Source organism: Lampetra fluviatilis, chromosome 29, assembly GCF_964198595.1.
Source record: "Lampetra fluviatilis chromosome 29, kcLamFluv1.1, whole genome shotgun sequence".
Lineage (NCBI taxonomy): Eukaryota > Metazoa > Chordata > Hyperoartia > Petromyzontiformes > Petromyzontidae > Lampetra > Lampetra fluviatilis.
Genome location: NC_136303.1, coordinates 3,217,212 through 3,231,245, shown reverse-complemented (window position 1 = coordinate 3,231,245; position 14,034 = coordinate 3,217,212). Strand labels below are relative to the sequence as shown.

Genomic DNA, 14,034 nt, shown 5'->3' with positions numbered 1-14,034 from the left:
GCTCGTCGGGCCAGAAAACCGCCAAGCGTGGAATGTCGGCCCAACGTTGGGCCAATGTTAGTCCAAAGGCTCCACACACGTGCCATCGTTGGCCCATCGTTGTCCGTTTTTAACTGGGAAGTGTGGCCCAACCGCTACGCTACGACGTGGCACTTTCGACGCACGGATGATAAAACGCGCTTCCCGGCAGCAAAAACGCTGTTCGTCTGCGATGCGGTCAGGCGTGTCGAGGTGCGCCGATTCGACGGTTCATATTGATTCTCAAGCTCGGGACGCAATCACGAAATTGCACGTTCTGCTGTTGGCGTATTTCGTTTTTTAATTGGGTGCGTGTTGCGCGTACAATGGGTTCACATCACCCCCGAGGCCACGAGAGGTGCTGCCATTCTCCGCAACGTGTTAGGATGGGATCGATATTTTTTTTAATCGGATCGCGACCCTGAATTGCGACAACCGTTCCACTCCGAAGTTGCAATGTTCCAAGCCTTTTATCATACGATAACATCTTTTACAAAAACATGTTTTTATTCATAAAGGCAGTGACTAATATTATGGCTTTATATGTACTGTATATAATACAAATACTCATAGTAGTAGTTGTAATAATAACTATAATGGAGTAAAAAAATTGAAAAATACTGTCGGTAAAACAACTTTTAAAAGTACAAAACATTCTGACAGGGAAGGCACAGAACAGGCAAGAAATTGATAATGACGATGGGAACAAGTTGAAACGATTTCATTTCTTAGAGAAAATAATTTTCCATTTTCACCTAGTTTTAATTCGTTCAACCTCTGCACACATAGCCTTTGAGTTTAAAATACGCAAGTTTTTTTCCTGGCTATTGTCATTTCTTTAGAACTGCTCTGTGTTCAGTTTGTTGTCCTTCCGCCCCGCACCTCCGATTAGCACGGTTGGCTACGTACGGTGCGAAAGAAGTTCCGTGTCAAGGTGATGGCGCCACCTAAAAAAGATACCCGACACTTGCTGAGGAAAGGAGACGTTAAATCACCTCCACCATGTGACCCTGGCCATGGCTCAACGACGGAGGGACTTTGGGGTTGCGAGGTGAAGGGAGGCAATGGAATCAGGTGGGCGGGGATGGAGGCTTCAGCCGTGGACCCTGTCCTTGGGCAAATAACTGAAGGAAAACATCTAAAACTACGGCAGTTAAACGTGAGAATCGTTCCACTAAAACGTTCAATCCAAACATGCGTGTCCCACGCGGAAAAAAATTCTCGCCGAGGTCAAAATTAAGCAGGTGATTGAAGATGTAACAGAGGAAGTCCATGTGGCCTCAAGGCTGTCACGTGACCACAAGGCCATCATGTGACCTCAGGGCTGCCCCCTTTGCGTTCATATTTCTCTGCCACCTACGGGAAGTCTCTGATGGCAGAACTAAGATCTCTTGTGCCCAGCACACAGCAATGTGTACATGTCAATCGATCTGAACAGTAAAAATGTGTTTGTTTTACCAGGCCAGAGTCCATTTCTATTACAATGACCGCTATTGCCATTTTTTTTCGTAGGCAAATGCCATTAATTTACCTGTGAAAGCCTTACTGTTATCTCAGGAGGGCTCGGCTACATTGGGATGTTTGGCCAATTACATTTCCGAACGTATTTGCCTGCACTGTACGAGGAATAACCAGAGAACCCTAACAGCCTCAGCAGGCACACGCGGGCTGGTATAACGCTAAAAAAACAGCCACACCAGAGGTCGCAAACGGGTTTTGATTCCTTACCCGTACCCGGCCACACCAGGGTTGCAAATGGCTACCCGTACCCGTACCCGGCCGGGTACGGGTAGCCGGGTATCGGGTAGGGTACGGGTATCGGGTACCCGGTTGCGACCTCTGAGCCACACACACGAGCTCACAACCCACGTGCTGTACCGTCACGTTCCGGCGACCCAACAGCCCAACAGGTTCGGGAGTTTTGCGAATCTTGTTGCGATCCGTCAACCCCGTGACCCCCCCACAACGCTGCCGGGTTGCTGGCGTGGGACAACGCACCTTGGGCCATCTTGCAAAAGCTGGCGTTAGGGCGCGCACATTTAAGAAAAAAAAATCTATAAATAGAAGAATCGATATATTACCTATACGTAGATAAATAGATACATTTGTTTTCCTTCAACCTAACTTCGGGTAAAAATGTATGAACGCGAGCAAATGGAAACGGCGCGTGTAGGGCCGCCCGCTCCGGGAAGTAAAACGTTCCCGAGGTCGTGAATGTCCGCGTCGAGGCACGCGAGGAGACGTTTGGGTAATTTGGGTAATAGTAGTGTAGTGTATAGTAGTGTATAGCGTAAAGTAGTGTAGTGTATAGTAGTGTATAGTGTATAGTAGCGTATAGTAGTGCAGTGTATAGTCGTGTAGTGTATAGTGTATAGTAGTGTAGTGTATAGTAGTGTATAGCGTAAAGTAGTGTATAGTAGTGCAGTGTATAGTCGTGTAGTGTATAGTAGTGTATAGTAGTGTAGTGTACAGTGTATAGTAGTGTATAATAGTGTATAGTAGTGCAGTGTATAGTCGTGTAGTGTATAGTAGTGTAGTGTATAGTAGTGTAGAGCTCGAGTCTGTCGCCAGGGAAAGGGAGGTTTGGACCGACCTACTCAACACGCTGCCGCCGCGACCCTGGCCAGGACAAGCGGAGTCAGAACGAACGAATAAAACATACTTTTTTTTTTACACCTCCAAGGTTTTTTTCGATCTTAGGTTTTAGGGGAGTTTAATCAGGGTAGTTGACCTAACTTCATTTTTTTAAGTGAAATATCACGAGTAAAATATTCATTCACGTCCCAAACAAAAGCTATATGTGCACATTATTATTTGCGGACCAACTTGCGGTTTACATCACGGCCACGCCGAAGCACCTGGTGGAGCGTCGGGGGCCACCTGGTGGTGGCACCGGGGGTCACACTCTGAGAACCACCGGGCGAGAGTGCTGGACTCAGGGGTGCGACGACGCATCGATTTAACCCTTTCCTATGACGTACTGATGACGTACTCGTGCGTACGTCATCAGTTTTTCTCCCGATTACGTTCCGATGGCACTGGGTACCGCATAATGAACTTCACCATCGTAGAAGCGCGGTCGTGTCGCTACGCTTCTCTGCGGTGAGTGCAATGTCTTTAAAAACAACGGCGCTGCGCCTCTCTTAATAAAATCAAGGCCGAGCCGCTTGAGCGTTCCGAAATTCGGCAGTGAATGGGACCCACAACCCTGCAACTTGCAGACCTTCTCAGAACGGGAAAGGGTTACTTTATAGATTCTTCAAGCTCGCGGTCCGCGCACGGAATCGCGTGCACTTCGTGTAAATGGATTCCCACGACCGCCCCCCCCCCCCCAACCCCTCGCAGCCACTAGTGGCCGCTCACATTCACCGCAGCGTTTAAAGGTGCGATTCTCAAATCGAATCGTGACCTTGAATCATCGAATCGTTGACGGTGGGTTGGGGTGGGGATCAGGAAACAGTACCTAGAGTGCTGACCACTCGCCTGTCTGGCCACTGTAAGGTACATTAAGATTTTGGGCCCACAAAAGAAATACAAACTTAAGTGTTAAAAACGAATATACTATGTGCTTAGGTGATGAATACGCATCATTAAGATGCGTACATCGTACCATATACATGTTAGAGCGAGCGCGAACTATGTTGTGCGAACCAGTTGGTGTTTAATGTACCGGCAACATCCGTGTCTCGACAGAGACATACGCAGCAATAAACGTAACTTGTTCTATCACTGTAACATTTATCGAGCATCTCGCTCTCAAAATGTTTCAGCCCCCCGCCCTATTAGTGCACGGTGTGTGTGTGCTGTGCATGCTGGGAGCACGGCGAACACAACACAATCTTGGACGTGGGCATCCAAACGTAAAGGCGCTCACGTCGCAGCAATGCGAGATGGCGACAGGCAGGGGGGGGAGGCCCCGATCCATCCAGCAGTGGATCGACCGTGGCCCGATGATTGACGACTCGTGGCGAAATGCCGCCGCGTCTCAAGAAGGACGTGGCAGAAATTGCGCCGACCGCGCGACCCGAATCGTCGATTGACGTCGATTCTCAGGCTCGAGGCGCGCGCCCGGCAGACGCCCACCCGCTGGGTTCAGGCGGTCACCTCGCTGCCACTCGGGAGCGCTACCTTCAACCGCGATCGAAAGAGAGCGCACCAATAGACGAATCGAATCGCGAAGGAGTCAACCCCTCACAAACCTAGCACACACACCACACACGTACGCACAGATGAGCTATTTGAAAGGAGGGGAAAAAAAAAACTGTCAGAGATTTTCCGAATGATATTTTGGCCTTGTATTCCCTTAATAAAGCACCAACGGCTATTTCCATGGGGAAGACTCCAGGCAGCATTAAGTTCGTGCGGGGGCATGTGGGCGGGGGGGGTGGGAGGTCCAGTGCAGAAATTGTCCTTAGGTCCTGACCGCCCTCCCTCCCCTCCCCCCGGCACCACCACCAACCCCAACCGCAGCCACAGCAATGCAGGCAGGCGGGCAGGGCAGGAGGCACACGTGTGCAAATCTGCGAGCACCAGTTTGCGCGTTCGTCACCGTCCGGCGACCCTGGCTGCCGACATTCCGCGTGTCATTCAGGGGCCCGTTGCAACTCCACATGCGCACCGCTCGCACAACGTGCGCCGTACGCACGCAACAAGGTCCGTTACGCGCGAGCCTCCGTTTTCGTGTGTTTGTTTGCGAAAAGGCAAAGCGGGTGGTGACGCCCCGTCGAGCCGCCGCGCGCAAGCGCCCTCGTCAGGAATGGCTTCTCGAAGTCCGTCGCTGGCGTCTGCGCGCTACGGTCAGCGAATTGAACGCAACGCGGCTTCACGGACGGCGTCCGAACGCGGCTGCGTCCAGAGACTCCGTGCGGAAGCGGTGGGCTGTATTTTATTTTTTATTATTATTAAAGAGTAGACACGGGCCAATCAGGCGGTCGCGTGCAGAGGAAAAATAAACCAGGCCAAGGGCTTTGACTAGAACTGGCGCAGGCAGTTGACAGCATGGACGGCTGGGGGAACAGGTGTGCGTACTCGCTACGCACCAATTAACGCGATACAATACCATTCGGATGTATAAAGCAGCTATGTGCAACGGTCTCTCCAGACGCCGTATTAGAAACTGAGCATAATTACTTATTTTGTATATATATAGCGAGAGGCGGTCAGTCAGTGATTGGCAGGAGTGGAGGATGGCAGCCTTCACGCTCAGCTGAGTGAGAAATCACGACGGACGCCATCAACGCGGCGACCGAACATCAATCATCGGATCTCCCGGCGTGCAGAGCGACAACGCGAGTCGTCGTAGGCGGAGGAGCAATGGCAAGGCTTGAGCTTGGTACTTGCACGGGCAACGGGGAGTCAGTCGACAGCGGCGAGTGTCTGCGGTGTCGCGGGCGACAGATCGGGCCAAGGAGGGCGCACGCTCGCCACGTCGCGATCGGCCACCTCGGTGACGCGATCGTCGGCGAGCGAGATGTCGCGGCCCGTCCACGACTTTCCGAGCGGCGTCGCAAGCGTCCGTGACGTGACGCCAGGGCGAGCATCCACGGTGTCGTCATCCCGAGGGTCGCTCGTCGCCCCCCCCACCCCCCCCACCCCGTGGCCACGAGCAGAATTGAGGCCCCGCGCGTCAAAAGCCCGTGTACCCCTCGGCGCCCGTCACCAGGACGTCCATCCAGATGCGCATGGCCTCCGGCGAGGGCGCCACCAGGTAGAAGACCCGCTCGTTCGTCTTGAGGCAGAACGTCAGCGACGGGCTGGGGCTCTGGGCACGCCGACGAGACAAAGACAAAGATTCCCCCTGTGGCCTTAGAAGACTGTCGGGGCAAGTGCTTTGAGCGAGTCGCGCCTATGAAGGCCCGCACGGCACACGAGGGGGTGGGTGGCCAACACCACGCCCGGCCGCCTTTGTCTCCCCAGTGGCGATGTTTTTACACACCGCACCAGGTACTCTTTTGAGGCTGCGTCGACCTACGGGAGGCCCACGACCGGTTCAGATATTCGTCACCGGTGTTGGCCGTGAGCGGGAATCGAACCTGGGCCGCCGGGTTCGTGGCTCATCGCCATGCTGCCCCTCCCCCACATATGAACGTGCACGCTCGTTTAAACGAGCATGCACTCGTTTAAGCTCGTTTAAACCAACGTCTACCGTGATCAATCCACTGCTGGATGAAGGCCCCTCTGTCCGCGCCGCCGCCGTCTCTGTCTCGTCGCGACGCGAGCTCAGAGACGACGACCGCTCTCGGGGGGGTGGACCGTCACCCAGCAGCGGAGAGATCATGGCTGACGACGACGGCGGCGGCGGCAACGACGGGGGTTACTCACGCGCCGCGTGGAAGCGCACGTCAGTCGCCCTCACCTTGTGGGCGCTCTTCAGGTGGTCGTAGTAAACCTCCTCAATGGCTTGGAAGTAAATGAGCCCCTTCAGCTTCGTCTCGTGTTTGTCTGTCACGCCGGAAAGACACGTTGCACATTGACTCACCCTCGATAAATATACACGTAGACAATGAACCGCGGAGCAGAAAACGCGTTAGAGGCTGCAGCGCTACGTTGCGGGCAGCGCAGTAAAATCCGCTGTTGTAATGTACTTCTATGCTCCCGTTTCAGCGTGGAGAGGTATTGTCAAAAACATCCCAATGCGATCCGTCTGCCGTGGAGAGGCCTTCATCCAGCCCTGCTTACATTCTCATGTGCACAGGAACCTGGTTTGGAGGCGCCATGGTGGAGAGATGTTAACTACCTCCCCTGGTATACAGGACGTCGTGGGTTTGATCCCAACCCTGACACCTGCTGTATATTTGGAGTTTGCGTGTCTCTCTTCCCGTGGTCACGTGGATTTTTATCCGGGTCCTCCGGTTTCCCCCTCCACATTTAGAATCAACATCACGCGTTTAGAGTGTTTGGCTGCTATAAACTTCCACGTGATAAGCCACTTCGTTGAGCTATCATCTGTGGCAGCCAGGTCGCTTCAGAAAAAGAGCGACGTAGCTCACTGGGGCCTTGCCCGTCTAAAATAGAAAATAGTTTTACTTTAGTTTAACCACGAGCGGACACAACTTGCATTCGAACCCAGGTTTAACTCAGCAGTGTGGGCTTAGCGTCTCCGGCCGCTGACCTACCCAGCCACCCACATTGAATGTATGTGTGTATGTTGAACTTCTTTCACACCGTACATAGCCAACCGTGCTAATTGGAGGTGCGGGGAAGGACAACAAACTAAGCACAAAAATCAGTTCTAAGTGCAAAGCTCCATTGTGGTTTCCTAATATCGTGAGGAAGAGCGTTCCAGATGGCCGCATAAGTGCGTCAGGAAAGCGCACGATGCGGCGACCGTCTTTGTTGCTAGCAAACGTGGTCAGGAACTCTGGTGGGTCGGGGGTTCATAGCGTGGTGTGTGGTGTGGGTGTGAACCGTTGTGCCACCGCTCGCCACGATTACCCGCGTGCCGATCCACCCTGGATCATTCCGCCATCGTAATTCGATCCCACACTCAATCTGTTTACCAACCATGATTTTTTTTTGCAATCGGTTCCAGACGGCCGCAGGAGCGCTTCCCAAAGCGCGATTTTGAAACGAAACAAAACAAAAAAACGATCATCTTGACTTTAGGAGGCAGAGCGAGCGACACGGGGGGGTGGGAGGCGGGTGCGGGTGCCGGTCGACGCACCGGCGTAGTACGAGAACGTGCGCTTGTTGCGGTCGAAGAGGAACCAGCGCTTGCGCCACGTGCGGATCTTGCCGCCCATCTTGGTGAGGAAGCCGCGGCAGGTCTTCCCCGTCACCGTCACGTGGTAGCACGTCTCCACGCTGTGGCCCGCGCCCTCCACGTGCGCGCGCAGGTCAAAGTCCTCCTTGCGGTTGGGGAGGTAGCGCGTGAGCGGTCGTGCCTGGGTGGACCGGGGGTGGCGGGGGGGTGGAGTGGGACGGGGGGGTGGGTTTTGGATAGAGGGGGGGGAGAAAGGCAGATTCACAGATGGATCGATTGGTGGGTGGGTTGATTGGTGGGTGGGTGGGTTGGTTGGTGGGTGGGTTAGTGGGTGGGCGGATTCGCAGGCAAACGGAGCAGACTGTACGGAAGGAGAGGCGGACGGACAGACGATTGGACAGCCAGACGTACGAACAGACAGTCACGTGACCAAGCGGACTCGTGGACAAAAGAAAAAAAAGAACACCCAAATTGACATAAACATTGACAGACGGGACGGGCCTATGACCAAATCAGAATCAGAATATTTATTTAAGGTGGAGGAATCCGATGAGTCTATGAAGCTCTCTGTCACAGACATCCACTAGGGGCGGGTCAATCACCAGGAATGCACCCAATGTCGTCAGAAGCTAAACGGGGGGTTGAGCCTGGGCAGTGCCTGGATGAGCGACCGCCTTGCACACACCGGAGTTGGAGGCTGCTGCGGGGGCTACGTCGCCAGCAGAGGGCAGTGAGGCAGCAAGGCATTGCGGTATGGAATGGAGCGGAGCGCGGAGAAGAGAGGAGCGGAGTGGAGAGCGGAGCGGAGTGGAGAGGAATAGAACAGGGAGCGGAGCGGGGAGCAGAGTGCGGAGCGTGGAGCGGAGCAAGCAGCGGAGCGTGGAGCGAAGTGGACCGTGGAGCGGAACGAGGAGCGGGGAGTGGAGCGCGGAGTGGAGCGTGGAGCGGAACGAGGAGCGGGGAGTGGAGCGAGTGCGTGGTGCGCGGAGCGGGGAGTGGAGCGCGACGCGTGGAGTGGAGTGAGTAGCGGGGAGTGGAGCGTGGAGCGTGGAGCGGAACGAGAAGCGGGGAGTGGAGCGAGTGCGTGGTGCGCGGAGCGGGGAGTGGAGCGCGATGCGTGGAGTGGAGTGAGTAGCGGGGAGTGGAGCGTGGAGCGTGGAGCGGAACGAGAAGCGAGCAGTGGAGCGAAATGAGGAGCGGGGAGTGGAGCAGAGCGAGGAGCGCGGAGCGGAACGAGAAGCGTGGAGCGGAGCGAGAAGTGGGGAGTGGAGCGTGGAGCGGCACCTGTGCCTTGTGGCGCTCGCGCAGCCGCACTTCCTTCTCGATGAGCAGCTGGCGCCGGTGCGTCTCCTCGGCGAGCCGCTCCTCCAGCGCCTCCCGCAGCCTCCGCTCCTCCTCCAGCGCCTGGCGCTCCATCTCCATCTCGCGGTCCTGCTCGCGTGCACAAACGATGAAGGTCCCCCGTGCAGGCTTAACAGACCGTTGAGGCAAGTGCTGCGAACGAGTCGCACTGAACCAGCGCGGTGAAGTATGGTTAAACAACCCCCATGAGCGCATATCTGTCAACCCATACGGTTTACCCCGTATTCCTGTACAGGGAAATTGCGTTTTCAGGTCCAGACGGCGTGCAGCCGTTTCAATACGGGCAAAAACTAAATTGTCTATTTGTGTTTCTCCCTTGTGGTGAGACTTTGTAGGATGAACGTTGAGATTCATAAGGGGCCGTCCATAAATGACGTCATGCACCTAGGGGGGGGGGGGGGGTCAGACATTTGTTACGATGTGTGACGAGGGGGGGGGGTGATTTGAGAAATGTGACGTCACATCAAAATGCGCAACTTTAAATAAATATAGACAACACGTTCTACTTAATTAAATAGACGTTTTAATAAATGTTTTCTCCTACAACATCAGAGTGCAGCGCCAAATTAAATACGCAACTACAATGACAATAGTTTAAAACGATTTGAAGTATGTTTTATTTTAAAAATGGAAATATGGTTTGCGGGGGGGGGGCAGAGCTTTGTGACGTCATATCTGAGGGTGGGTCTGACTTTTTGCAACGCCGTGTGACGACGGGGGGGGGGGGGGGGTCAAAAATCGTCCAAAATCGCGTGACGCCATTTATGGACGGCCCCCTAAGGGGCACGGGGTGGCCAACAAGGTCTGAGCTGGTCTGTAACAAGGTAGGGCACTGACAAGGGGTTGGCAGCTATGCGAGCGCGAATGTGTGGGGAGGCCTGTGTCTCGCAGTGGCTGTGAATGACAAACCTTGGTCTGAAGGAGGTGGGACTTTTCGGCTTGAGCTTCTCGGAGAAGCCTCTCCATTTCCTCAAACCGCGCACTGTCCGGCCCACTGGCGCTTTAGCGGCAGGGAGGCAGGGGAGACGCGGAGACGACAAGAGAATCAACGACAGGCGTTAACGTTGCGCGCCGATAACTAACCGATGGTGGTACAAACAAGTTTGAGCCTAACAACTGAGCCTCAAGACTCTTTGCTACATTCGGTAAAGGATGAGCCCTGAAATTGTTTGTTCAGAAAGGCCTGACAAAATTTGTTCTGATTGTGCTACTGGCATCATTTTAATGAGGAGTCATTTCAAATTGAGAATTTTAATGAACTCCGTTGTCGTTAATTATGGCACAATCTTTCTCAATATTGCAGAGGGCAATAAGTCAAGATCGGAATGTGTCTGTGTGTGTGCATGCAAACACTGGTGACCAGGCCGAGACCATCATGTGAACACATTTGAGAGCCAGGTTTTTTAATCACGGGTGGCTAAACCCCAGATTCAAACCCAGGATCTCATCAGTGCTGGCTTAGTGTCTCTGACCACTAAACCACTCTCACACCTCAATCACCGTTATTAATAAATACACCTACTTGCTGTACTTCCTCCTCGAGGGCGCCACGTTAACTGCCTCGCCTGGTATGCAGGAGGTCGTGGGTTCGATCCCGACCCTGACGCCTGCTGTATATTTGGAGTTTGCGTGTCTCTCTCCCCGTGGTCGTGTGGATTGTCACCCAGGTTCTCCGTTTTTTCCCTCCACATTTAGAATCGACATCACGCGTTTAGAGTAGTTTGGCTGCTATAAATATCCACGTGATGATAAGCCACTTCATTGAGCTATAATTTGTAATAGCCAGGTCGCTTCTGAAAATTAGTTATATGGCTCAATGGGTCTTACCTGATAAACATAAAAACTAGTTTAGTTGACTCTGGCCTTGCGCGAGTACCTGGAGATGTCGTCGGGCGAAGCGTTGGTGTCCAGGCTGTCCGAGCTGCCCAGGCTGATGGAGTCACATGACCGCTCGGCCGTGTTGCCACGGTGACCATCCCTGTGCCATGGCGGCTCGGGCCCGATCTCTCCCACATCCATTCCTCGCCTGGCTTGACCTGTGGAAGGGGCGTGAGCGTGAGGGGACATTTGACATACTTTTGGCTCTTTTCTTCCCCTCAATTGCACTATCGGTGTAATGTAATCAGATAAAGTGTCTGTTTGGAATTCTCGCAGATATCAGTATATGACTCTGTGTTAGACAATTACCCTTGGAAGCAGACATCACAGAGCTAGTTCTGAGATCCCTCCTAGTGAGCTCACACCGGCATTCAGCAGCAATGCACTTTTGCAAGTGCCCTGCTATAGCGAGGGAGGCTTATCGCGTAGCAGTCAAACCAACAATTACATTTTTTTCCGCCTAGATCCTGGCTTCCATTAAGTATGGGTTCTTAACTGCATTGACGGTCTCAACCCAGTCACCAACTGCTTAGAAAAGAAAAAAAACTCGCCGTACTAGATTTTGGTTTTAAATTTCACTTGGTGACATTCCACCTCTTAGAATTTAAAACATATAGTTTGACTGTCACGCAACAAGTAACTGTCACCGTGGCAGGGAAAGTGCTGCCCCCCCCCACCCCCGACCTCCATGGAGTTAACCCAGATGTGTAGGCATTAGAGATGATGCTGCTGGCTGTGGATAACGCATACCTGTCAACCCATGAGGGTTTACCCCGTATTCTTGTACAGGGAAATTGAGTTTTCAGGTCCGTACGGCATACAGCCGTTTATATACGGGCACATTTTTTTCGTCTGTTTGCGTTTTTCCCTTGTGAAGGTTGCTGAATTGGTCTGTAATAAGGTAGGCACTGACAAGGGGTTGACAGGTATGGTAGTGTTATAGTATAGTAGTGTAGTATAGTAGTATGCTATAGTAGTGTGATTGGACTTTGTAGGATGAACATTGAGATTTATAAGGGCACGGGGTGACCAATAAGGTCTGAATTGGTCTGTAATAAGGTAGGCACTGATAAGGGGTTGACAGGTGTGGTAACGTAAATCCTTGATGAATGTGGCCTACGCTAGGCTTTCTGAGTCGTTGCTGCCCCGGCGCGACTGGTGGTCTCGCACTGCCCGGTGTGTCGGTGTGATAGCCGGCAGCGGCTTGAAGCATTCTGGTTGGGTTCACGCTGGGCCACTTTGAACGCCCCGTGGCTTAACGCGACGGCCACTCAATGAGCCCCCACAGTAAGTGAACGTCGCACGGGGGGGGGGCGGGGTGTGAAGTTAACGGGCCGCTACGTTGAACTTTGGAACGTTACATAAAACGTCCAGTGAACCGGGCAACCGAATCGGAGTTAGGGTGGCACGAAGGGGATTGGGAGCAAAAACCTCTTCAGCAGTCATCAAAGACAAAGATCCCCTGTGTAGCCTTAACAGACAGTTGGGGCAAGTGCTGTTAGCGAGTAGCACCCTATGAAGGCCGGCATGGCACACGAAGGGGTGGGTGGCCAGCACCACGCCCGGCCAACCTTTGTCCCCCCAGTGGCGATGTTTACACACCGCACCAGGTACTCATTTGAGGCTGAGTCACCCTAGGGGACGCCGAAGATAATCGTCACTAAGTTGTCGGTGGCCGTGAGCGGGAATAGAACTCGCTGCTGCCCCAGCGGGTATCGCCACACCGCGCGTGACCACTGGCGGTGGTGCAAGGCTCGCGACTCTGCGTACGATGCGAGAAACCCATCGTGACAGAATAGAATACTGAAACACGTTCACTTGAGGTAAAATTACACTCCAGTGTGAACCCACCCACTTGTATGATTCACATGCTCAGCAAGCTTCACTCCTCATGCTAGGCCCGGGCTTTTTTTGTGAAGTAAAAAAAAAGCCCTGACAAAAAACCCCGCGCGTGTGTTTTGGTCCCCCCCCCCCCCCCCTCAGATCAAATAACAAACGCGCCGGGAGGTTTCCTCCCCACCCTCCACTCGGCCTACCTTTCTTACGCAAGCCCTTCCCAGTGCCTGGCGCACACAGACAGAATAGAGTGGCACGTGTGTCTTCAGCGCGTGTCAAACGGAAACAAGCCGACAAAACCTCCAACGTTTAACGAATATCAAATCGAGGCAAAATACACGCGCGCAAAAAAAACATCTCAATGATAATGCAAACTATCTCAATGTTCTACGGAGGTGGTGGGGTGTGTGTGTGTGGGGTGAGGGTCCATAAAGGTGTCATCCATTATTAAACGAATAGACAGTAGACAAGTTAGATTTCTTGGGCATGTAATGTGTAAACAAAGTGACTCGGTATGAATGTGGCTTTGACCGGGAAACATCGGTACCGCGAGAAGTTGGGGAAGGCGGCGAAATAGGTTTCACCGTGGACAACTCGAGCAATCGGATGCCGCTGGGAGGAGAATCCGATGCAAAGCTTTTGAGTAAATATCACGGAAAGAGTGGAAGTCGAACTCGGGCCGCCTGGTTTCGTAATGCAGCGCGCCAACTGTTACGCCACCACTCCACACTGCTTGTGGACTTCACATACTTCGTCAGGCGCTTAGATTTCTCTCGTAAGGGAGGTACTCATCTGACTCCGAGTAGCAAATAAGTACAGCCCGTTCTCCTATAACGCTGAGTGTTGTTTTCATAACGCGAATCGGATATAAACGCGATAAATTAGGGGAATGCATTTTTTAAAACGCGGATGCAAATTGCATATAATGCGGTCGAGAAAAAAAATACGTCGCACGAGTAGGAACAAGCGTTTGTACGGCTGCCTCGGCGTAGCGTCACACAAGGTGGGATGCTGCTAGATGCTACTAGATGTTACCCACGCATCTCAGTTTTGTTCGGCCTGCGTACGCATCTCACGTGTTATCTGTGCTTCGCCCTATATTATTATTTAGTCTAACGCGATTTTTCCATAACGCGATGTTCTTCAGAAACACAACAACTACTGCGTTATATAAGAACTCACTGCATAAGGAATATGCTATCAACATTTCAACTGCACCGATTGAATTTCAGCGCGAC

The 14,034-nt window shown here is 52.9% G+C and overlaps 1 protein-coding gene across 10 annotated transcripts in view; it reads right to left on the bottom strand.

Moving 5' to 3' along the window:
• Nucleotides 1–299: 299 nt before the first annotated feature.
• PHLDB1 (pleckstrin homology like domain family B member 1) overlaps nucleotides 300–14,034 on the bottom strand; it is a 90,357-nt gene continuing 76,622 nt past the window's right edge. For 8 of the 10 annotated variants that reach the window (XM_078870003.1, XM_078870004.1, XM_078870010.1 and 5 more), the window contains 7 exons: nucleotides 12,997–13,023; nucleotides 10,959–11,118; nucleotides 9,992–10,082; nucleotides 9,005–9,151; nucleotides 7,682–7,901; nucleotides 6,374–6,459; nucleotides 300–5,779 (listed from right to left, as the gene is read on the bottom strand). In XM_078870003.1, coding sequence (XP_078726129.1) covers nucleotides 5,645–5,779; nucleotides 6,374–6,459; nucleotides 7,682–7,901; nucleotides 9,005–9,151; nucleotides 9,992–10,082; nucleotides 10,959–11,118; nucleotides 12,997–13,023 — 866 coding nt within the window. In that variant the 3' untranslated portion in view covers nucleotides 300–5,644. The remainder of the gene's footprint in view (nucleotides 5,780–6,373; nucleotides 6,460–7,681; nucleotides 7,902–9,004; nucleotides 9,152–9,991; nucleotides 10,083–10,958; nucleotides 11,119–12,996; nucleotides 13,024–14,034) is intronic. The other 2 variants (XM_078870005.1, XM_078870007.1) reach the window with 1 other exon arrangement.